Genomic DNA, 24,235 nt, shown 5'->3' on the forward strand with positions numbered 1-24,235 from the left:
GACCCAGCCGTGAGGTTTTTTTGGCAACAATATAAAAGCAGTTTGCCACTTTGACTATCATCTCTAACCTACAGTCCTGAGACCTTCTGACTGCCTCCCATCAAAATATTAATTAAGTCTGGTTCCACTTGGCTTTTTTTTAATCAGTCAGTCAGCTGATAAATATTGTGGTATGTAGATTCAATTTTTAAAAACACCCTAAATTCCAAGTCTGGCAGCCCAAGAATACTGAAGTCCAGCTCAGTTTAAAATTAATACCTTCAATGAATGACAATTCAACAGAAAACGGAAAGCCTATAAAGAAAACACAGTAGCTGCATCAAGCCACATATTTGGCAGACCCAGATCTTGACTTTCATCCCTGTGTTTAGAAAAATAAGAATATTTTTCACTGATCATCAAGTGGTCTAGTTGTTAAGGCACCAAGCTAGAAACCCAGCAACCATGAAAGCCAACTGGGTGACTTTGGGCCAGTCACTTCTCTCAGCCTAACCCACATCCCAGGGTTGTTTTTGTGGAGAAAATAAGAGGAAGGGGTATTATGTATTTTCATTGTTGTGAATTACTTATAAAGTAATAGAAGTGGAATAAAAATCTAGTAAGGAAGTAAATAAGTAAGCTTGCAATCTTCTCTGATGGTGTCCCCAGAAGGAGTATTAGATGTGTTCACTGCCCCTATAAAAATAATAGAATTGGCATAACAAAAAAATAATCAATTCCAGTAACATGTTGATGTCACATCATTCAACACAATCAATCCATCTGCAAGGACACACCATCCCACAATTCTTACCTCCCACTGTTGATAACGGGCTCTGAGTTCAATGAGCCAATCTGGTTCCAAATCCATCTTATAGTCTGCCTTCTCCAGGAGCCATGGGTCAGAGAACTTTAATCGATCTGCCAGCTGTTCCATTGGAAAGAGGAGAATTAGTCACCAAGCTATCGGAGACTTCTGCATGACAGAGATTTTTTTTTATTAAATGAAGCAAATAAACTGTGGGCAGAGGAGAATATAGCAACAATCTTGGCATTGCCTTCAGTAGAACTATTTTTCTGATACTATAAAACCAAGGATTGTATTCTATTAAAACCTTTTCAGACTTTGATGAGCAAATAAAGGGAGAGAAACACAAAATGACTAGAAAAGTCCAGCTTTTATGGATCCTTTATAAGAGCATCTATTTGTATGTGATTGAGTTTGTTTGGGTGTGTTTATTTTAGGTTCTCGGTTTTTTTGGAGGACTAAATTTAATATTTTACAAAGATGTTAACTCATCTTTCATAAGCAATCAAGAGGGTTTGTTAGAAAATAACCCAAGTTGCAGCTATAAGAAAATATTAAAATCAGCTCAGTTGCAACCTGGGTTATTTTCTAACAGAAATGGAATATGACAACCAGGAACTACATTGTAAGAATCTGGAAAGTGAATAATATCACATTATACAGGCGGGTAGGGCTGTGTGAGTGGGGGGAATTTTGAGGGCTTTTTTGATAGATAAATTCTGTTTTCATCTGCTTTGCATTAATATTGCAAGAAACTGTGCCTTAGTTTCCAGACATACAAAAGAGATTCAGAGATTACAAGTATATTTATTCATTCATATCCAATCTTTGTTATTTTTATAAATAACTGATACTACTACCATAAGTTGTATTTCTACTATAAGTTGCCCTATTTGCCTTTAAACCTTGTCTAAAAAAGAATGTGCCAGCTAATTTTGGTTTTAGTATAATCTAAAATTAATATCAAGCTTTGCTAATAAGAACGAATGCTGTTTTCTCCTTCTGCTTTCTGCTTTGCAAGGAGTCGTATGTTCTAATTAGTGAGGGAAACAGATCTTAATATACTGGCATCATTCACATTTCCAAAGAATGCTCAGCCATGTTGCTTAGTCACAGTATGCCTTAAAATGTATCTTTTGCACAAATTAATTTAAATTGCCTGAAAACAGCTTCCTGGATTCTCAGCTTAATAAGACTGCATATTGAAGATGAATCTCCCACCATCTCCTTTACTGCTCCTAAAAGCATCTTTCTCCTTTGCCCTGTTTTTCAATTTATATCTCATCAGAGAAAAAGGAGATTGTTGCTATCTCCTTTTAAAATAATTCTGAGATATTATGTTGCTGGGTGGATTTTTCCCTCTAACATCTGGATTTTTCATGCTGGTGTCTGTTTTTGTTTTTTGTGACAACCCTTTGCATTCATCTGATCTAAGATCTATTTGCATTAGGATTGTGCCTAGTGTTTTATTCCCCTTTCAATTTTTCCTATGTGTTATAATTTTCTTTCAGCAGAATGAAATAATAGGAGGAGAGATAAGAACTGGTTTAGAAAGTCTACAGGAAGGGGATAAGAGTTCCCCTTACTTCCTTATCTGCTGGAAGTGGTAAATAACTTTTTCCCCTTGCTCTGCTGGATCACAGTGCCTGTAGGAGCTTCTTACAGCTTGCTTCCTTCCTTCCTTCCATCTTGCTGGTAAAATATAGTTTTAATTCTGAAATGGTAAGCAACCAGCTATGTGGAGGATAAAAGCCTGGGGTGCATGCCACAAGCAAATACACTGGGCATTTTTAAGAGTAAACAAATAAAAAATCACCCACCTCCTGCAACCTCTCTTTCTGAGAATATTTTTAATCTTAGAATCTCTTTGAAAAAGGTACAAAAACATTGTCCCTCATTTGCAGAGTAAAGACCTTTCCTGAACAAGAAGCAGAGTTCAGCACAACATTCATTTATACCTTGAACAATTCAAAGGAAGAAAATGTGTCATAGTAACATTAGGAAAGTCAGAGAGCTGCACTTGTACTCCTGAATGTAATATTACTTGTAGTAATGTAGCATGTAGCATAGGAGCAACTCTTATGAAAATGGCTATTAACATGGTTTTTTGTTTATTACGTTTAATAAGATTAATTAGGTTGGACCATTTATTTGAGTGCTCCAATGGGTTCATTGCACCAAAGTCCTCACTCGGTTCTTACAAAAACATACAGTACAATGATTTGCTGTATGGCAGCATTAGCTCTTTCAAAGAGCAGGGTTAGGCCGTTGCCTCAGAAGGCAATTCAGGCGGGCTGAAAATTGTAGGCGTTGTCTCCAGTTTCTCTCAAAAAGAAACAACGAACAACCATCAATAGCTGTTGTGCCAGCCATAGACATATCCCAAAAAAATAGGGCCAATAACATATTATATGAAAGATTTCCTCATAAAGAGAGACAACTATTGTGAAGGCCAGCTAGCTTTCTACTGTTGTAGGAATGCAGCGATATAGATCTCTGAAGTAGCCTAACACTCTCACACTGAGGAAACTTGCGGCTTGTTCTCTAGGTAGCTGTAGGAAACAATGCAACAGAAAGGCACCCACCACAGTCCTCCTGAACACTCTCTAGGCCAAACATTTGGAAGTCCCTTAGCTTTGGTTTTAGTAGCAACATAATTTTCACCACAATTGGCAGAGTACATCTGGAGAACATGTATATTGTTGGGATTGACATAGAATACTTAGCTGTACTTTACAAACATCCCCAACCCACCTTTCCACCAAAAAGAAGCCCCTCTCTGATGTTGACCCCAGGCACCACAATTTTGATAGGGTACTATTGCAAATGCTGCCTGCTCATTTGTTCCCCACCCCCACCCCCACATCTCCTATAAAGGTAAAAATGGAGAGAGGAAGTATGGACCCAAAGTTGCTTTTACCTTTTGGATTATTTTATTATGCAGAATCAGTCGATGAATGGAGCCATATCTATGTTACTCTGTACCAGAATACACATCACACTTGCAACCATCATCTCCAAATCTGATTCTTATGAGCAGGTTATTCATGTCAGCTACTCCTCTTGAGGGATTTATTTCCTGATACAGGTCAAAGATGCTTCTCAGATTGAAGGGCCTACAGCCCCTTCATATGAATGTGTTTATGTGAAAGAAACCCAAATGAAGCAAAATATACCGGTAAATTTCTTCAGATGAAGTGTTAGACAAAACAGGCTGACTTATAACTGTTGTATTTGAAATATGCAAAGTACTTTTTTGTAATTTGTGCTGTTTTAATTGAGAGGAGTCATTTCCTTTGAGTTGGTCTATAACTGAATCAATATTAGGGAAAGGCAGAGGCTTTGCCCTGGGCTGACATAATCTTAGCTGCTGTATTCAAGTGAATAAGCCCCCATTCGTGATTTTACTGGGGAAGCAGCTTATTTTGAACAGTAATTATTTGGCCATTTTGACATATGTCATGGTAACCTCTAGGACAGATTATTGAAATGATTTGCCCTTGAAGACTCTGTGAATCAATTCAAAATACAGCAGGTAGTTGTTTGAGCATATTCCATTTATATTAAAGGAGTTTCAAATAATAAACCTGTAATCAAATGCAATTTTCTTGCTTAAGAATTGTGCACAAAAATCAGGTTTTCATTCAGACAGAGATTGAAATCAAGTTGCTTTCTTTGCTCTTATAATAAAAATGGACAATGCAGCAGCTTCTAGTAGGGAGGGGTCAAAACAAGGAAGAAGGCCATGGCAGCATCCTGGTCAAAAACCCCTGTTTTATGAGCTTCTACATGCCTACTTTGATGTGAATATCACTGGAGTTATCTCATTGTTATAGATAAAAGAGAGAAGCGGTTCAGTCTTTCTGAAAGTTCAGGAACTGAAAATCATTCTTACTATTTGCATGATATATTTGACAGGTTTTGGAGAAGGGAAAAAACGATATCCAAAACAGAGTTTGTATCTACAATAGTTAATTAACTCCACAGGGTTAGACTCAACCCCAAAGAGATCCAGTTTTGTTTGGTAATACAAATCACTCATCTTCCCCATTTGTCTGAACTTATTATAAGATTAATTTCCCCTCTAACGTCCATGCCTGAAACAAAATTCTACAAAGGTCCAAAAAGGGGCTTATCTCTATGGCTTTCCCAATTCTCCTCTCCTCACCATGGCCACAGGGATGGATAGAAAATAATCAGAAATAGATGGGAATGAGTAACCCCTCCCAAATCAATTCATAGCATTGCCAATCCCAGCAAAGCCTTTCCGGTCATTATTTTCCTGTTCTGTTAAAAATTTTAAAAATGGGAAGACGGAAAAATAAATTTTCAGCATGGTAGTAAGAAAGAATATAAATATAGTCAGTGCACAAAAGACACAAGAGGCAAGGTGACTCAATGGCTTAAAACACGCCAGAGAACATCTATACTCCAGTGGATGGAGTCCTACCACCGTGTGATGGAGTGAGCTTCCATCATTTGTCACCTACCAGTTCAAAAGCATGTAAATGCAAATAGATAAATAGGTACCACTTCAGTGGGAAAATAACAGCATTCCATGTTTTGTCATATACAGGTAGTTCTCCATGTACAACAGTTTGTTTAATGACTCTTTGAAGTTATAACAGCACTGAAAAAAGTGACTTATGACCATTTTTCACACTTATGACCATTGCAGCATCCCCATGGTCACATGGTTTACATTCATATGCTTAATAACTGGTACCTATTTATGACAGTTGTAGTGTCCAGGGTTATGCGATCATCTTTTGCGACCTTCTGACAAGCAAAGTCAATGGGGAATCCAATTTTACTTAACAACGGTGTTACTAATTTAACAACTGCAGTGATTCACTTAACAAATGTGGCAAGAAAAATCATAAAATGGGGCAAAATTCACTCAACAAATTTCTCACTTAGCAACATAAATTCTGGGCTCAATTGTGGTCGTAAGTCAAGGACTGCCTGTACTTGTGCTGCGGCATGATGTCACTGGCCACATGACCATGGAAATGTCTTTGCACAGCACTGACTCAATGGCTTGAAGAAACGGAAATGAGCACTGCCCTTTAAAGTCAACTATGACTATAAACCCGAAACCTTCTTACTGGGAATAATCAAAGGGAACTACACAAAAAAAATTAAATATCTACTAACACATATACTAACCACAGCTAGAATAGCCTTTGCCCAATGCTGGAAGCAAAATAATACACCGCCGGATGAATTAGTGATAAAAGAAACCTTGGATTGTGCAGAGATGGACAAATTAACTGTAAAATTAAAGGACAAAGAAGAATCGGAATACTACGAAATTTGGAATAATTGGTATGAATGGTTGGAAAATAAGAAAAATAATTAAGCCGAAAACAATATACATAAATAAACATAGAACTGTATATAAATTAGGTAACTATGTAAAATATCATAAAAATGTATAGATAAGATGACATAATGACTGTAATATATGGTAAAGAGAGAAAAACATGTATAGATAAGACGATGTAACAATGTACAAACTGTTGATATAACGATTGTAATATATGGTGAAAAGAGAAAAACAATAAAAATTATTTAAAAAATAAAATAAAGTCAACTATGACTAGCATAGTAAAGCCCACAGGACTCTACCTTAACCTTACAAAAGATGCATCCATTCTATACCGTAGGCTCACAAAAGAGAGTTAGATGTTTGAAAGAGTGGGTGCTTTGGTTTGTTCATGTTGTACAAAAAAGAATTCTTGTACTCAAAAAAGAAGCTATTGTGAACACAGGGACATATTTATAAATTATCTCTATTATGGTTTAACTCAAGAGGGCCTGGAAATAGGTAGTTTGCTTCTGAAAATATTTGTCCCTCTTATGTAATGAAAATGTCTTACTTTGCCAATGCATTAATAGGGTATTTGAAATTATTGTTGCTGTTAAATAGCAGTCAGGGTTCTAATTCTTATGGAATAGGAAAAATCATTTAGTGCAGTGGTTCTCAGCTTGTGATCTGCAGACCGATCTGCAAGGGGGCAGGTGCAATGCTGTCACAGGGAGTCTGCGAAGGCTTGAAGAAATGTTATGATTTAAAACTTGAGTTAAGTCTTAGGGGTCCATGGCCATGGTCTGTGGCTACAAAAGGTATTTAAAGGGAGTCCATGGTGAAGAAAAGGTTGAGAACCATTGCTTCACTATCTATGCCACTATTACAGATAAAATTCCCCCCTTTTTATTTGGCATTGGAAAGAACTACCCTTTGGCACCAGCATGAGTTTCTAATCTGCACCAATCATGAAATGTTCATATTTATCACAACCATTATTTTGGGAGGAAATATAATAACTCTTCTCATATACTGCAATCTAGTCCTGATTAGAGCCCCAAGAAGCTGCTGAAAGCAGTGCTAAGTACACATTTAATATCTTACACAGTTTGTTTTGCATCATGTCCCTCCCTTTTAATCTTTCATTTATTGCATTGCAGATGCAAATGAAAGAAATCTGCATTGTGGGTTGACATGTGTTACTTTTTTTAAAAAAAGGTTTTTCCCAACTCTTTTCACAACACAACACAAAGACTAACTCTGTAAACTGACCAGAGTCAAAAAGGAAAGTGTGATGGACAGAGTCTGAATTTGATAAATAAACAAACACCCACAACGTATACAACTGCATTATGAATTATATATGACATTCCCTGCAGTGTAAAATTCCAACTCATATTACAAGTACATGAAGAATTATAATTTTGAGAGATAAACACAATTCTTATTGGGGTCCGAAACTCACCTTGATAACCTGATCTAAGAGGACAGGATAAGCATTCTGATTCTGGGCAAGAAGTGCCATTCCAATCCCTTCACAGTAATGTAAGGCCTGAGCAGCGAGACCATAGTCCACCAGGCGAGATGCATAAATCAGTTTATATACCTATGAACAAGAATTAAGAGAAAATATATGGGCGCGTGAGAGGAAATACTCACACGCTCGAATTATTCTCAGTGTTACCCATTCCCATCTGCTCCTGTTTGTATGAATCCTGGTCTTAAAATACTGAGTTAACTACTGTGGTCAAATGTCAAGGAGAAAGTAGTGACCCAAGAAATGTTATGTGAATATTATTATCCGCGTTAATAAGCTTGATAAATAAATCACTGAGCTCATGTGCATGAAATATTTTCAATAGTCAAAATAATACTGTTAATTAATTCCAAGTATAAAAACTCCTAGTGCAGACTACAGATTCCTCTCCAAAGTATTTTGAAACCAATTAGTTAAACATGTGTCAATACTCCTTGGAATTTCTTGGCAGTGTAGTTGGCAGTAATGTACTTTTGACATTTATTACCCAGTAACTGCTGTGCATGGTATCACTTAGAAAGCCAATTCCTACATTCCCACAAGACTATAAGTGGTGTTCAATGTGGTGCTGAATTATTGGAGAGATGGGAAGGGAGAATTATTGTTATTTACTACAAACAGCCCTGGAGATTATAATTTTGATAGACCACTGAATTATAACCTGGACTGAAGAAAAATTAACAGAGGTAACTATAAGCATACATACTTTAGTGGAATTACCTCAGATTCTCCATTCAAGGCTACAGCGCTCAGAATAGTTTTAAATAAATCTTCATAAAGCAGGAATGGGCAATCTTTCTGCAGCTGTGCTTTTTAAATGTTTCTTTTGACAGCAAGGGCATCACCAGAAGAGGTGGGGCTTGCTGTACGAGAGCTTGGGGATCCCTTCTGCAGGGACGTGCGGTCAGGGGAGGCAGGGGAGGCAGAGCCTCACCGCTCTCATCATGAAAAGAAAAAAAGGGAAAAGGGAAAAGGCATACGTGGTCCGATTTCCTGCCTTCCTGAGTCAACATGAAGGGGACTGCGGAGCGCTCTCTGCCGGCTCGCGCTCCGCGGTCCCCTTCATATTGACTCAGGAAGGCGGGGAATGGGACCACGGGTGCAGGAGGCTGAGGCTGCCTCAGCCTCTTGCACACGTGTTCCCATTCTCCGCCTTCCTGATGACGTCACCAGCCTCACCAGCCATAAACCTCACCGCATGTCACTGCCCTTCTGGTACCATTGAGTCAGAAGCAACCTGTTATTTGCTCCTTCGCATTCATCCTACTAAAGAGATTTCAATGCTTCTGCTTTTACAGCATCTTATTCTTTTCTTCCTTACTGTAAAAAGATAGAATGCCTTGTACTGCGCTATATCCCTTCCCCAGAAGCTTTGCTCTCCTTGAAGTTCAACAACTGCCTCCTTCCATCAGATCATGGAAATTGGCTAAACTAAACAAGAGGCCCTCACTCCAGGAAATATTTATATTATAAAGGCCTGTGAACATTTGGCCCTTTTTAATTGGCCTGTTATTACCTGGAAAGGAGGGATGTAAGCTTGGGGACAAGCCAGTAACCGACAATACTCAAGGATTTCCATTCTGTGAATATATTCTGTCCTTGCAAACTGGGAAAAGTTCTGGCTGAAAGAAAAAAAAATCAGATCAAGAGTTGAGAAGCAGAAGCTAATTTCATCCTTAGAGCCCAATTTATTCTTTCCATCAAATAGTGTCTTCCATAGAAGTTGGAGGATAAAATTAGAGATGCTGGCAGTCTAAATGGTGGGTGATCGTTTAACTAATTTAAAAACTAATGGGCAATTAAGCTTCACTGAAGTATTACCAAAATTTCACTATTAGATATTTTTCAAAATATTAAAGAAAATGGCACATCATGTCTATTATGAAAAATGAAAGGTAAATCTCGTTCTAAAAATTGGAATCTATTTTTAATGTTTCTTCCCTGGTGAATACACTATATTTAATAGACTTTAAAATAAAACTGCTCATGACAGAAATGTGTTTCCCGCTAGCACTGTTTGATTTTTCTCTGTTCCTCTTCATTCAACAATATGGAGGCTTCATTTTTGTATCATTATTTTTATTTTATTAAGTCAGTATCTGGCACTAAACAAGTGGAAGACAATACAGTATGTAAATGCTTTAAATAAATGCAACATTTTGAGTTTCTTCCTTTCTTTTGTGTCTGCTTCATGAAATGGAGACTTAGTGAAAATATAAAGCAAGGTAGAAATAATGAATTTGGAAGACCTCTGTCTTATGATTACTGTGGAATGGAAAGAATAGGGATACTTATTGTGTAATAAACAGAATTTGGACTTGTCCCTTTGAGCTCCCTTTCAAGGGATTCACTACCCACCCAACTCCTGTTAAGTTTCCGCTCAACAAATAGCTTCCCAGAGGGATGTATTTATAGACCAGCTGTCTCCATGGTTTCATTTTGAGTGCCTAAGAGTTCATTTACAATATAATATGAGCTGGAAAGATACAAGGAGGTTGTTTCTCTACTCCTAGGTGGAGCTGTTGCTTTACTTATTTTTTTTAAGGGGAACTTGTATTTAAGATTAGGAAAACTTAAGAAAGGGGGAGGTTGCCTTAAATGGGGAAAAAAACGGAGGAAAAATAATAACAAGGGTTGCCTTTGGATACTTCATTGTTAACTTCTGTGGAAGCAGGAAGCAGAAACTCTGGTTTCACCTAAGACTAAATTTCTAAACACATGTGATTTCACAGAAATTACTTTAAGCGACTCTCAAGAATTGGTTACGTGTGTTGCTTGAAGATGCAAGGGGTGTTTGGCTTTGTCATACTAATAAGGCACAACCAGCTTAAAGGTGAAATGAATCATTAAACACTTATCCTTGTTATTTGGCCAGAGCGCTATTAATATAAGTGGAATTGCTGGCTCTGTAAATTGGATTTTTAACCTTACCTGTGCCTCTTAAGGTGAATGATTACATCAGCTGCAGTGTTTGCCTTATCTTACAGGAAGCTAGCTTTAACAGGGCACTTTGGTACACTGAAGTTCAGATCACTACCTGTCTCATCAGCTAGAGAATCACTTACATGTGCCCCCTCAGAATACCAAACACTCTCCACATTGAAGCTAAAATTAATTTTAATCTTAATATTCCCTGGTCTGCCCAATACTTGAACTTCTCATCAGTATTGGACATCCACATTGAATGCTAGTGAAATCAGTAGCTGGTGAATCTTTATATAGCAAAAAAGAAGGACTGAGGCACTGGAGAGGAAACGAATACATTATATTTCTACATCCCAGCATACAGGATATGCTATTTTAGACAGCTCATATTTATTATTTGGAACAATATTATTTTCTCTCCAGTGCTCTTATCATTCTATTTTATAGCTACTGAAGATATTCTGCTTTGTTTTATTAATATTTTGTACAATCTGATTTTATGAAAATAATTCAGAACCAAATTACATTACATTTCATTTAATCGATCAATAATCACATGCTAAATTCAAATACAGTTATCAAAATCAAAATGTCCAATTTTGCAAAATTGCCTAGTTCCCACATTTTCTTTACATTTTCATTTCAGAACTATTCCCTAATTCAGAGGCATTCACTTTAGTTTGGTTTATAGAGTATAATAGTGGAAATGAATGACTAATGAATGGTTAAGGGAACTTAATTTTAACAAAGAAGGGTTAGGGATGACATGATAGCTTTCTTCCAGTACTTGAGAGCTGTCACAAAGAAGAGATGATCGACTCATTCTCCAAAGTTCCTGAGGGCAGGGCAAAAAATAATGGGTGGAAGCTTGTTAAAGAAAGAATTAAGGAGGAATTTCTTGAGAATGAGAACAATTAATCAATGGAACAGCTTGCCTCCCAGAGATGTGGATGCTCCATCACTGGACAGTTTCAAGAAAAGATTAAACAATCTTTTGTCTGGTATGGTATAGTTTCATGATGGCAAATCTATGGCCCGTGTACCAGAAGTGGCACACAGAGCCATCTCTCCAGGCACGTGAGCCATCGCCTATTGCTCTTCCAGATTCCGCCGCACTGACCAGCTGATCTTCACGCGGGCAACAGCGCTGGAAACTGGAAAATCAGCCGCCCAGAAAGATGATTTTCCGGTTTCTGGAGCACCCATGTGCCCCGGCCAGTAGTCTTCACACATGCAAGCATGCTAGAAACCAGAATACTAGGTGACCTGTGCGCATGCGCGTGCTGCAAACTGGAAGAGCAGCCACCTGGCAAGCGCTTGCGCACTGGGCGTCTGTTCTTCCAGTTTGTGGCATGCATGTGTACATGCTTCTGTTTCGGCACTCGGTTCTCCTGTCTTGAATAGGGGGTTGGGCTTATCTTTACATCTTCCAATGTAGCATGGAACACTGCAGTGGTTTACTATCAGTTCGTTGAGCGGGAGTGTGCCCAATTGAACGAAAATTACTCAGAACAAAAGGAAAACAGCTGAGGAGTGGCATTTCAATCTGCCGCCCCAGATCAGCTGGGCTTCAGAAGCTGGAATAAAGGTAAGTATAACCCAGGGGAAGGCGGGTGGGTGGGTCCACTTTTAAAAACCGATTCGCTCTCTGTTTGAAGGCAGCAATACCGGTTCGGGAGACCGGTCCGAGCCGGTAGGAACCCACCACTGAGCATGTCCTAATTGCTGACCTCCAGTGGTGTGGGACTTCAATAATTTTAGACTGAAGCAACAGTCAAGTCTTCTAAAGACTTTGAAAGCTGAAATCCCGCAAAAATAAAATCAGAGTTGGAAAGGACCTTGAAGGTCTTCTAGTCCAACCCTCTGCTCAAGCAGGAAATCATACACCGTTTCAGACAAATGGCTGCCCAGTCTCTTCTACAACTTTTGAAGGTAAGCAGTTCCACTTATTATCATCACTATCAGGAAATTTCTCCTTAGTTCTAGGCTGCTTCTTTCCTTGATTAGTTTCCATCCATTGCTTCTTGTCCTGCCCTCAGGTGCTTTGGATAATTGAACCCCTCTTCTTTATGGCAGCCCCTCAAATACTGAAGCACTACTATCATGTCATCTCTACTCCTTCTTTTCATTAAATTAGACATACCCAATTCCTTCAATTGTTTTTCATATGTTTTAGCCTCCAGTCCCCTAATCATTTTTGTTGCTCTTCTTTGCACACTTTCTAGAATCTCAACATTTTTTATATTGTGGCGTAGGAAGTTATCACCCAGCCCTCTCCCAGAAAAATGAAATATCCTAAGAAATATTGAAAAGGCAGAATATTACATTTTCCTGGATATGAAAAGGAAGAAACATGTTTAAAGAGAGAATAGCTTCCTGTAGCTTCCTGCCCCCATCCATTTTGTCAATGGGCCATTAAGAAGGCCAAGCCAGTCCCTTTACATAATCAAGAGTTCTCCCCTTCAGTTCCAGGGGGATGAGATTAAGGCATGATAATATTGGCCCTTTACCCAACTCACCACATGGCATCTGAGAACTCAACCAAACCTGGATTCAAAACGCAGCCTAGAGAGTTGCCCCTGCATGGCCCCATGGGAGTCTGACAACCAATCAGAAGACAAGATCAAGATCAAAGGCCAGAGAGGGCATAAAACCAGAGACTCAGCATCTCAGTCCTCCCTTCTCTTCTTCTCCCCAACATTGAAGCATGTGATCACCTTTTCTGTTCAGGACTCAAGCCATGTGGTCCTATCCACCATTAAAACCATCTTTCCAAGCAGCCCCCATGTCTCCAGTGTCTTTTTCCCCACTTGGAGCCAAACCCCGAAGGACATTTCTTTCAACAGTGGCAACCAAAATTGGATGCAATATTCCAAGTATGGTATTTATGTGGCATGAAAAGTGTGGGCATTATAAAATGGTACTAACACTTCACGGCATCTTGATCCCTCTGTTAATGCAGCCTAGGACTCTGTTATTTAAGGCTCATATTTAAGACTCCCACTTAAATATGAGCCAGCCTCAAGTCGTTGTCCCCAAGTAAGAAATATAGAATACAATGGTATATAATAAAGATATAGATGTATATAGACATAATATAATCCTAAACTTAGTTCTAATTCCCACTACATGAACTATTTATCTTCCCATCCTCATATACCATCTCACACCACCTCAGCAGAAAATGCTATCTTGTCTTCAAGCACCATCCAATAATGTTGAGTGTGCTTCAGATCTGCTTCAACTTGGAATCAGTATCATGGGAATTTTGAAAGGGATAAGCCCCAGTTTGGGAAAGAAAAGTATAAAATTAAATGGTTTTTTTTTTTTACATTGTGGGAACTTCTATTTCTTGTTCACTCACCTCTGACTACTTCCCAGCAACACCATATAATCTGTTTGAACTGGATAGTGGCCGAAAGGGACATTTGCCATCAGATAGCAGAAGTGAGCAGCTTCTATTAACCCTTTCCCAGCTGCATAAATAAAAAGGGCACACATTAATCTATTGGAAAAGCATAAGAAAATGCAAAATGCATGATGATTGTTTAAGAAAAAGGAAGCCTTATGAGAAAAGAGAAAATTCATTGGGAAAAACTGCAACCTTTTGGTAGCATTAAAATGCATCCACATTACCCCTCTTTTAAAGACATTATAACAGTTTGCCAATCCTGTATAGCTAAATACAACAAAAGTTCTAGTTCTTTTGTGGTTGCCAACCTCATTGATCATTTCTGATATTGTTATTGTTTTTTCAGGCAGATGTGGAGAAAGGAGATAAGACAGGAGGAATTATATGAAAAGATCAAGTGAGGATCAAAGGTTTGGCAGAGGGATGATATCTCTGTGATTCTTCCCACACAGCCTTTCCTCTTTAAGTGATTCCTCCATTTGCATGCAGCTGAAGTACTACGGAATGCAGATTCAACTCCTCTGGCATTAGAACTGGAAATCATTCCACCACCACCTCACCCCATGTCTGTATGAATTTCCTCACCCAATGTGTCTCCCATAGTGATGATAGCTTTGGAATTCAGGTCCAGGTCTCCTACTTGATTCGACAGCATGACAGCCAGGTGTGGTCTCCAGTCCCCCCACTTCTCATCTCCACAGGACTACAGTCGAAAAAGGGGAAATTACACGGTACAAAAGAGATTAAATGTCACTATTTGCTCAAAGTTGTTTCCTCTGTATAGCATAAGATCCAGGGAAAATGCTCCAAATATTTGGGAAACAAATCAATTTGTGTGTGTTGTACCATTTTGGTTCATGCGTTTAGCAAAAGAACCTTGAACAAAACACAGAGGATTTCAGACTTGAAGCACAAAGAAAATATATAATCTTTGCCAGTGCTGACATTACAACTAGGGAGGGAGAGGGAGAGAGAGGGAGAGAAGGAGAGCAAGAGAGGGAGGGAGGGAGAGGAGAGAGAACACTTCCAAATGACCCAGCAAGCTTCAGAGTTGAGGGAGCACTTGAATCTGCTTTCTTTAGTCCAGGGGTGTCCAAACTTGGGAACTTTAAGACTTGTGGACTTCAACTCCCAGAATTGGCTGGCTGGGGAATTCTGGGAGTTGAAGTCCACAAGTCTTAAAGTTCCCAAGTTTGGACACCCCTGCTTTAGTCTGACTCCAACACTAATGAGTCAGTCACCTCACTGACTCATTAGACTGGGGAGGGCTGACCTGAGGTAAACTTTCAGCACATTTTGCCTTCTGAAGTATACAAAAGTTTCTGGGCCCATTATTGCCTCCCATGGATCAGTGGTTAACCTTTTGATTTCATGGTTTCTTTCTCAGCAGGAAATATTTAGATTGCTAGAGAACCTGGAACCAAGGAACCACATATATAGATGATTTGGATGCTCATAAGAAAAAAGCAATAATGCAGCAAGAAAGGGGGTAATAGCAGAACAGTTACTCTATGAGAATTCTCAGTGTTTCATTCAGACTATCTCCACCCCAGTAAACACATTCCTTCATCAAACTATGCTTTAATTTGCCCTAGTCATCCAGCAAAGAAAGAAGGTAGAATATGCACTTAGAATGCAACCTGAAAGAGATATTCCTATCAAGGACACTGGAATACAGGCTAGCTATATGTGAGGCAATGTCCACACCATTGCAGTCTAGGTCAATTAGACTGCAGCAGACTACCCCTTTCAGAAGAGAAGGGACAAGTGCAGCATAGGGTCCTAAAACTGGCAGGCAGGAAGTGGTACCCAGAACAGCATAATTTCACACTTTAACACATTCCACACTTCTTTGTTCAGTTGAAGGTCAGATTGCCGGATCCTAAATCCCAGCCTAAATATGAATCAGCTGATTCCAATTCAGCCTTGACACTATTGATTAACTATAATCACTTTTGGTTTAGACCAGAGGTGTCAAAATCACCATCACGGCAGCATCATGTGATGTATTGGGACTTTTTTCCTTTTCGCTAAACTGGGTGTGGGTGTGGCCAGCACATGAAGCATCCAGCCCGCAGGCCAGGAGTTTGACAGTCCTGTTTTAGACCAATATTATTCTTAATCATTCCCAGAACATAGCCAATAAATTTAAGACATAAATATTTCCTCAGCATTTTTCAGGTACGGCTAACATGTCCATCAGTTAAAAAGCTTAACTTATTTATCCACCAAATAAATGAATAGAATATAGCTGACCCTTTTTAACCCACTGCCTTCTGTGCTGTAACTTATGCTTTCTCAAGCATTGTCAACAAAACTGTTGTTTTGTTCTAGATTAAAATGTCAAAATAGAGAAGGTTGGTTTAGCCCTGGATTCTACCAATCCAATAACTACGGTAAGTCTGGGTATCCTAGCAATCCATAATTGTTGCTGGTGTCAACAGGTTATTGTCAATATTGACAGCTAGAAAAAGTTGAGCAATCTTCCCTGCTGAGCCTTGTAGACATTTACTGGAATTGCACATATGCCATGCCTACACCAATTATGGCATCTTCAGATGTTCACATGCACAGAGGTGGCAGGAAGGAGAAAGACAAAAACAGTAAGTGATTCCAGCAATCCCCTTAAGTGCCCATTCTTAGTAAAAAAAAAAGCTTTGCTTTTATCAAAGTCTAGTTTTGGATGTCTAGATCAAGGGTGTCAAACTCACATCATTACGGTTGTGTCACTTGACGTATCAGGACTTTTTTCCCCTTTGCTAAATCAGGCTGTGGTTGCAGCCAGCATGTGATGCATCTGGCCCATGGGCCAGGAGTTTGACAGCCCTAGTCTAGACTGTGGTGCTTCTCTACTTTATGCACCCTAATAGATGCTTTGTAGCATTTCTGCCCTGCTCTCTCTGCACAAAGAGCCCATGACTCCAGGGACCAAGAGGATTCCCCCTGGTCCCATCAAACTGGTGCTTTAGGCTTGGCCCCTCCATCTAAGCTACCCTTCATTGTCCATCTTCACTTGACGTCCTGCTCGCCTGCCTAGGCCAGATACACAGGACCCATGAAAGCAGAGGGGTGGAGGCATAAACCAATACCAAAGATGCCTGGGGTATCCTCCCAGACATGAGCTGGAAAAGTGTCTGCAGAGAATCATTGGAGGCCAGTGTGCTTGTGAACCTGCAACAGGAGAGAATAAATCATTTTGTCAGACATGGCAAATATGGGCATTTAAAATATCAGCTCACATTGAAGAAGCAGCAAAGCATTCTACATACCCAGTCAGGACCCAGCTGTAAATCCTTGGGTTCATCTTGCTTGATAGAAAGAGTGCATGGCCCCACAGCTGGTTCCTCATAGCCCAGTCCAGGGCTTCCTATGAGCAAGCAAACCATAATCAAAACTCTTGACATCCACCAAGTGCACCCTACTCTATCCCATATTATTATTTTCCAATGTGACTAACAGTCAAGGTTCATGGCAAATGAGAGCTAGCCTAGATATCAGTGGTCTCCAATGTATCCCATGGACAGGGTAGTGCTAAGTATAATGGATTGGAGAATCGAGAAAACGTAGAGAAATGTTATTACCCTAATATTATATTCCACAGAAAAAACAGGTATTAAGCAGAACAAGATCAGCAACTTAAGATTCTTTAAGATCTGAAAAAGTGGCCCTGTGGGTCTTTGACATGCAGAGCAAGCTCTGTGCTACCCTTTGGGAGGGTTGGAAATTCTAGATGTTTCAAATCAACTAGCAAGCATAGCCAGTGGCAAGAGATTGTGTAAGCTGTAACCTTAAACATGCAAAAGACATCAAACTGTCACTTCTGAACCAATATAATCATTTGCTTAACTATTCCTATTGTAATTTAGTTTTTTACCGTTTTTTTCCTCATGAAGGAGCCCCAAGAGCTATACAAAAATAATAAAAACAATGTTCCATGAAAATAATTTGACAAAAGTAAATAATAATAAAACAAAGTTCCATAAAGGAAGATAATAAAACCAATGGAGTACAACACTTTAAAATAGAGTTTAATTAAAAGACAGTCTAATAGTGCTGTACTTCTCAATAAAAGCAATATATTTCTCTGTGGAAATATATGGTGTCTGATTTGCATTCTCCCCGCATTTCTCATGCGAAATGAAACTGTGGATTCACAGACATATGAGTAATCATTTGAGGTTATAACGATATAAGTGTGATCCAAGGCTCTGTGCACATAATCCCCTCAGAAAGCAAACATGGAGATTTAGCTCTTACTTTCTTTCTGCCATAGAAAAGGAGCTTGGTGAACTTCTCTATTTTTTGCTCTAGTGTGCCAGCGATTGGGACCATCTCCCCTGTGAGAAGGTCCATGGTTCCACAGCCAGGCACTGGCCATTCTTCTCCCGTCAGGTTAATCAGGTTCACCCGTGGCTCTTGTCTCTTGTACTTTCCCTGATATTTGCAATCTTGCATCAGCAGCTCAGCTGTATCTGATCCCACCATGGACTGCGAATGGGAGAGACAAAACAGCACACATTAGATGGATTGGAAGATCAGAAATATCAGGGGTAATAACACAGCAAGGAAAGGGACAGTCTCATACTTTAATTTGTTTTTAATGTTAATGTCACTGCGTTAATTGTTTGCTAGCCGAACTGATGGCAGCAGAAGGATGGCTGTAATTTATGGCTTTTCCTTCCAAGTTATCTTCAAGAGATAAGTCACATTGTACCATTATTGTCAGGGTGAAATTTCCCCTGACAGTTAACATTTTACTTTGCTAGGAAATAAGCTGCCCAAATTCATGAAAAACAGATTCAAGAACCGATTTCTCAATCATCAAATCTGTGCTTCAGATTAACTCATTTACTTTACTGCTAGAATTTGAGAATTAACATCGTCTTAATGTCTTCCAAAAGCTACCTCAAAAGATTTGGAAAGGGTGGAGGAACCCGTCATTGATGGAGGGAAGCTTCGCCAGAGGGGCAGCCCATATGCTTTCCATACGTTTACAAAAGGATATTCAGGCACAAGACCGACCAGAGTCTTTCCAAAGTCAATAACACAGCACTGTCAATATTGGGGTAAATGGGGAAAGGAAGAGATCAGGTGTTCTCTGACTTCAATGCTATGACCGGTAACTATGTCAGGTTGGAAATTGTGTAATCATCAGACACCCCAAGGAAACAATTAAAATACTGCAGATCTGCAGAGTATATTCTGTTAGGGGGACAACCTACCTACCCGCAACCCAGAAGAATAGAGACTCATCCTGTCTGGACTGAATTCATCATTTGCCATAAGCACCCAAGACTGCCCTCTGTTATACCTACTCCATTTTGTCGGCAAAGGAGGAGGAGGAGCTTCCAAAGCAAGGCAGAATCTCGGCCCTGCTTAGTTGTCAGGTCACAGCCAGTGGCTGCTTTGCGCTGACAGAATGTCATTACATCCACCTTGTGCAGATCTTCCCTGAAAGAGAAAAGAAAAGAAGGCCACAACATTCATATAATTAAGTCTCAGCAGGATTTAATGCATCTGTGTAATCTTTTCTTGTGCCATTTTGTATAAGCAGTTCACAGAAAAGCAAAGACTTGTCCTAGATAATCATTTATGTCACCTTCCCTAGAGAACACCCATGTTTCTGTTAACACCCACCCACACACACACACACACACACACACACTTTCCTCCTGATTCTTCTGCCTCGTTCTCTGCACATTCATACATCAAACTGCCATAAGCCATTTTTGTGCCTCCTCCAGATCTGTCATCCTCTTTGATGAGTATTTCACTCCCAAAGCTGAAGAGCGATTCCTGGCTATTAGGAGACCATTTCCTGTCACCATTCCCCTTTGATGAAATGTCAGCCAGCCATTCTGGACCATTAGCCAGTAATTATAGACTTTAGAAAGACTGCCCTGCCGGCTCCCATAACGGGAACTTCTGGCAAGCCAGCAATCTATCCAGCATCTGAAAAGCAAAAGTGCAGCTTGTCCTGTAGATCCAGCTACAGGAATAGGTGGTTCAAGTAATCACATTCTCCAGCAAATAATGAAGAAATGTGTAAATACCTCTTTCCTTTTCCTACATTCTCCCCTTTTAGTCTTCTGCCACATAACTAAAATCAGTGGATTACTGGGCAATACTTTCTCTGACTCACAACATATTAAATACATATCAAATTTTCTCCTGAGAAAATGCCATAACAAAAGCCACCCCTTAAGGTATGGGATGCCTGAAGCAGAAAATCCCAATGGTATCTTTTCTTAGTCATGTAGAAAGTTAGCATCTACCCCTCTCCTAGAAGAATGAAATATTCTAAGAAATATTAAAAAGGCAGAATATTTCCCCTAAAAGAGAAATAAAAATCTTAAAGGAAACAGAAACAAAAGATCCAGCTCCCTGCCCCAAGCAGTTGTTTTGGTGCCAGCTTATCTACAGGAGAAATGATTGGGCCAGTCTATCTACAAAACAAAAGACCTCGGCTCCAGGATGATGGAATTATCCTTTCAGGGCAAAGCTATTCAGCCACAATAGGAAATTGGCCTTCATTATATCACCCAGCAAGATTCAACCAAGCCTGGGATACAGACAGTCAGATACAAAGTTAGCTAAGACCCCAGCCCCCTAGAAGTCTGACAGCCAATAGGATACATTTCTCGCACAGGAACAGGAAGCTCAAAGGCAAGGCCCAAGTGAGGGTATAAATATATATAGAGAGTATATATATATCTCCTCCATGTGGTCAGCTACCTGGGACTTCAAGCCCATGTGGTCCTGTTCAGCATTAAACCATCCTTCCAAGCAGTCTCCATGTTTCCAGTGTCTTTCTCCCCACTTGGAATTGAACCAAGATGAAATCTCTTCCAACAGTCCCATATTTATTTGTCAGAATGAACAAGAATTGTAGAAGCTTACTGTCATTTTAACCATGGTTTTAACTTTCAGGAAAGCACTTAAGACCTGGATCGATAGATGGCTACATAAATTTTTTAATTAAAATAGTATTGTATACTGCACCCGTTTACCGGTAGTCCTCCACTTACAACCATTTGTTTAATGACCATTCAAAGTTACCATGGCACTGAAAAAAGCGACTTATGACTGTTTTTCACATTGATCACATGATGAAAATTTGGCGTTTGGTAATTGGTGTGTATTTATGCCGGTTGCAGTGTCCCAGGTTCATGTAATCTTCTGACAAGCAAAGTCAATAGAAGAGCCAGATTCACTTAATAACAATGTTACTAATTTAGCAACTGCAGTGATTCACTTAACAACTGTGACAAGAAAAGTCATAAAATGGGATGAAACTTACTTAACAATTGCCTTGCTTTGGAGTGGAAATTTTGGGCTCAATTGTCGTTGTAAGTCAAGGAATACCTGTATTATTAAGGACCTGACACAGGCGAACTTCCAAAGTTTCCCCAGAAATTACTTTCATCTACTTCCATTTTGTTACCCTTAGTCCAAACTTTGCTGGCTTATGTGGCTGCTGTTTGAAAGGGCAAGGGCCAACCTATTCTCCCCTCAGGTCTTGTACCTGATTAGTGGTCCTGGAAAGATTCTCATTGTTTCCTGCTCAGCAGTGTCATGTAGAATAATCTGTAAAACAGAAGCAGGTTCAAAGGCATGGCTTGCTGATTTTAGTATGGCAAAATTGTCAATAAATTATAATGGCCTGGTTCACTCATAAAAAATGGATTTATAACTCACATTAAGCCAAAACAAAGAAACTATTTGGTAGTTTAGCATTATGTTCACAAGTAGGCTTCTAACAATAATTGCCTACACTCATTAAGCCAAACTATAGTTATCCAGCATACTACAGCATGCCACAGCATGCTGGTTTAAGTCAGCAGAAAGTATATGCCTTTTGCATATCTATCTACAGGTGGTCCTCGACATACAATAGTTCATTTATTGACTGTTCAAAGTTACAACAGCACTGCAAAAAGTGACTTCTTCACACCATTGCAGTATCCCCATGGTCATATGATCAGAATTTGGATGCTTGGCTTGGCAATTGGTTCATATTATGACGGTTGCAGTGTCCCAGGGCATATGATTAACTTTTGCAACCTTCTCACAAGCAAAATCTATGGGGAAGCCAGATTCACTTAACAATCATGTTGCTAACTTGACACCTGTGGTAATTCACTTAACAACCGTGACAAGAAAGGTTGTAAAATAGAGCAAAATTCATTTAACAACTATTTTGCTTAGCAATATAAATTTTGGGCTCAGTTGTGGTTGTAAGTTCAGGACTACCCATGTTCTGGTTCCCTTTCCGTGGTACACTGAAATCTGACTTTATTGTTTTCTAAATAAACGTTCAAAGAACTTTGTATTTCTTATGTCAATCTCTTTGATCTAAAAGGATATCAGAGCTTGCCTGATGGTAAATCTAAACTGAGCCCAAAAGCCACAGTTGAGACCTCGGGGTTTATCTTTGAGGAGGGAGAATTTAGAATCATGCTCTTCCTAACTCAAAGTGCAGTTCCTTAACTACAGTCCATCTGGATCTCCATAATCAAGTAGGTTACAAAATGCAATTTGCAATACAGACTTTATTTGCCTGCATAACCTCTGCACTCTCCTTTTTTCAGAGTATTTAATATGTAAGCTGAATGCTGAAAAATCTGTTGGATGCTTTTGCCAAACAGTTAGAAATTGAGGGTGTCTAGAGAATGCATTATAACAACTACATTATCTATTAGAGGACTGATGGGAGGTGCTTATAGAAAAAAAGATATTGTTTACTGGGAACAAATATAAATTAGATAGGTAAATCCGAGAAGAAAGTAAAACCAAGGAATAAGAAACAAAGATCAATCAAATAGTGCCACAGTTCTGATTCCATGTAAGAAGATATGCAATATCGTACCTTGTTACTAAGGGGCAACTAGATGTTTACCTCAAGGCTATGTATCTCAATAAGAGCAGGTTGTCCATCTGCTGGATCATTTGGACATCCTCGGACCAGCTGCCCTCCAGCTCCAAAACACAGGGGTACGTGAGGGAGGGTAAATTTGGAGGAGGTCACATGGCTAGACATAGCTTGGAAGTCTTCAGCTAGAAGACAAAAAGACAGTCCTTTTACTGGTGGGCAAATGGCCTAGATCACGGGTGTCAAACTTGCAGCGTCACATTGCCATCATGTGATGTTTCGCTATGTTGTTCCCTTTGTGGAGCCAGGCTGGGTGTGGCCTGTGCATGATGCATCCAGCATGCGGGCTACCATTTTGATACCCCTAAAAGAACTACGAACACAAATATCCCCAAACCATGTCCCAGTGTCTATCTATTCAGAAATCAAACACAATGGAAAATAAATTGATAGTTACCAAGTTGGATTCTAGTCCAGATTCTTTGAACTGTGGCATTGGTTTATATGTGATTATGGATTAATGACAATTGATTAACTGATTGTACAATATTGCTATTATGCAAGTCTTACTATGTATAGTGTATCAAAAATGTACTGATTTTTAGATTGTTACTATGTCCATTTTAATGTGACATTTGCAAGGTGCCATGAGTTTATAGTACAGATTTGGCAGCAATCAAATTTAATCAATTGGTCATTATTTACCAGGTATCCAGTTTTTGTAATTACAGAAATATGAGAGCACATCCTTTCCTTCTGACATGTCCTTAAAATTAGGTACAGTAGAACAGCTCTTAGTGGAACTTTGTGCATTAGTCCATTTAGTTCAAAAATGCTTCCTCTCAAAACTGAAAAGGAGAGTGATAATACGATTCAGATTTTTATGCAAACTTCCTCAAATGCAGTGCCCATCTTCTAGGGAAACAAAGGAAAGCATCCTTTGGCCCCTTGTCATGCAGAGATCATGGTGATCTGGTAGGTGTTGATTAGAGCCTTTGAACTGCTCAAAACTATATTACAGCTACATATACATCCATATGTATATACTCATAATCATATACATTTTGTAGAGAGAGCCTGGGACAAATATGCTTTTAAAAGCCAAGAGTATATGACTGTGAAGTGCAAAACATTATTCCTGCCAATGATGCACCATTCCAAGCCAATCTGGGTTGCAGAAATCCAGATGATCACTAGATGACGGCAAAAAATAAATAAATACAGAACCTTCTAACTCTAACACCATGTAAAAGACATCCCAATTCTTATAACTCAGATCTGGTAGCTCTATACATAGCTTCTCTCACTGAGATTTCTTCTCTTTGGGTGCACTTTGATACCCAGAAGTCTCTTTGCTTGGGAGAAAATCATTTGCTTGGGAAGAGAAACTA

At 39.3% G+C, this 24,235-nt stretch overlaps 1 protein-coding gene across 6 annotated transcripts in view; it reads right to left on the reverse strand.

Annotated features, from left to right (window-relative positions):
• The window catches only part of LOC309389150 (protein transport protein Sec16B-like), a 62,193-nt gene that overhangs the window by 19,822 nt on the left and 18,136 nt on the right, over nucleotides 1-24,235 (reverse strand). For all 6 annotated transcript variants that reach the window (XR_014174903.1, XM_081947161.1, XM_081947163.1 and 3 more), the window contains exons 8-18: nucleotides 22,872-23,029; nucleotides 21,498-21,559; nucleotides 19,288-19,423; nucleotides 18,230-18,460; nucleotides 17,242-17,339; nucleotides 17,062-17,143; nucleotides 14,558-14,675; nucleotides 13,925-14,036; nucleotides 9,152-9,257; nucleotides 7,564-7,704; nucleotides 794-907 (exon numbers count right to left, since the gene is read on the reverse strand). Coding sequence is in view for 5 of the 6 variants with exons in the window: in XM_081947161.1 (XP_081803287.1) it covers nucleotides 794-907; nucleotides 7,564-7,704; nucleotides 9,152-9,257; nucleotides 13,925-14,036; nucleotides 14,558-14,675; nucleotides 17,062-17,143; nucleotides 17,242-17,339; nucleotides 18,230-18,460; nucleotides 19,288-19,423; nucleotides 21,498-21,559; nucleotides 22,872-23,029 (1,358 nt within the window). In the remaining variant the exon portion in view is untranslated. The remainder of the gene's footprint in view (nucleotides 1-793; nucleotides 908-7,563; nucleotides 7,705-9,151; nucleotides 9,258-13,924; nucleotides 14,037-14,557; nucleotides 14,676-17,061; nucleotides 17,144-17,241; nucleotides 17,340-18,229; nucleotides 18,461-19,287; nucleotides 19,424-21,497; nucleotides 21,560-22,871; nucleotides 23,030-24,235) is intronic.

Source organism: Natrix helvetica, assembly GCF_964273705.1.
Source record: "Natrix helvetica genome assembly, chromosome: 3".
Classification (NCBI taxonomy): domain Eukaryota; kingdom Metazoa; phylum Chordata; class Lepidosauria; order Squamata; family Natricidae; genus Natrix; species Natrix helvetica.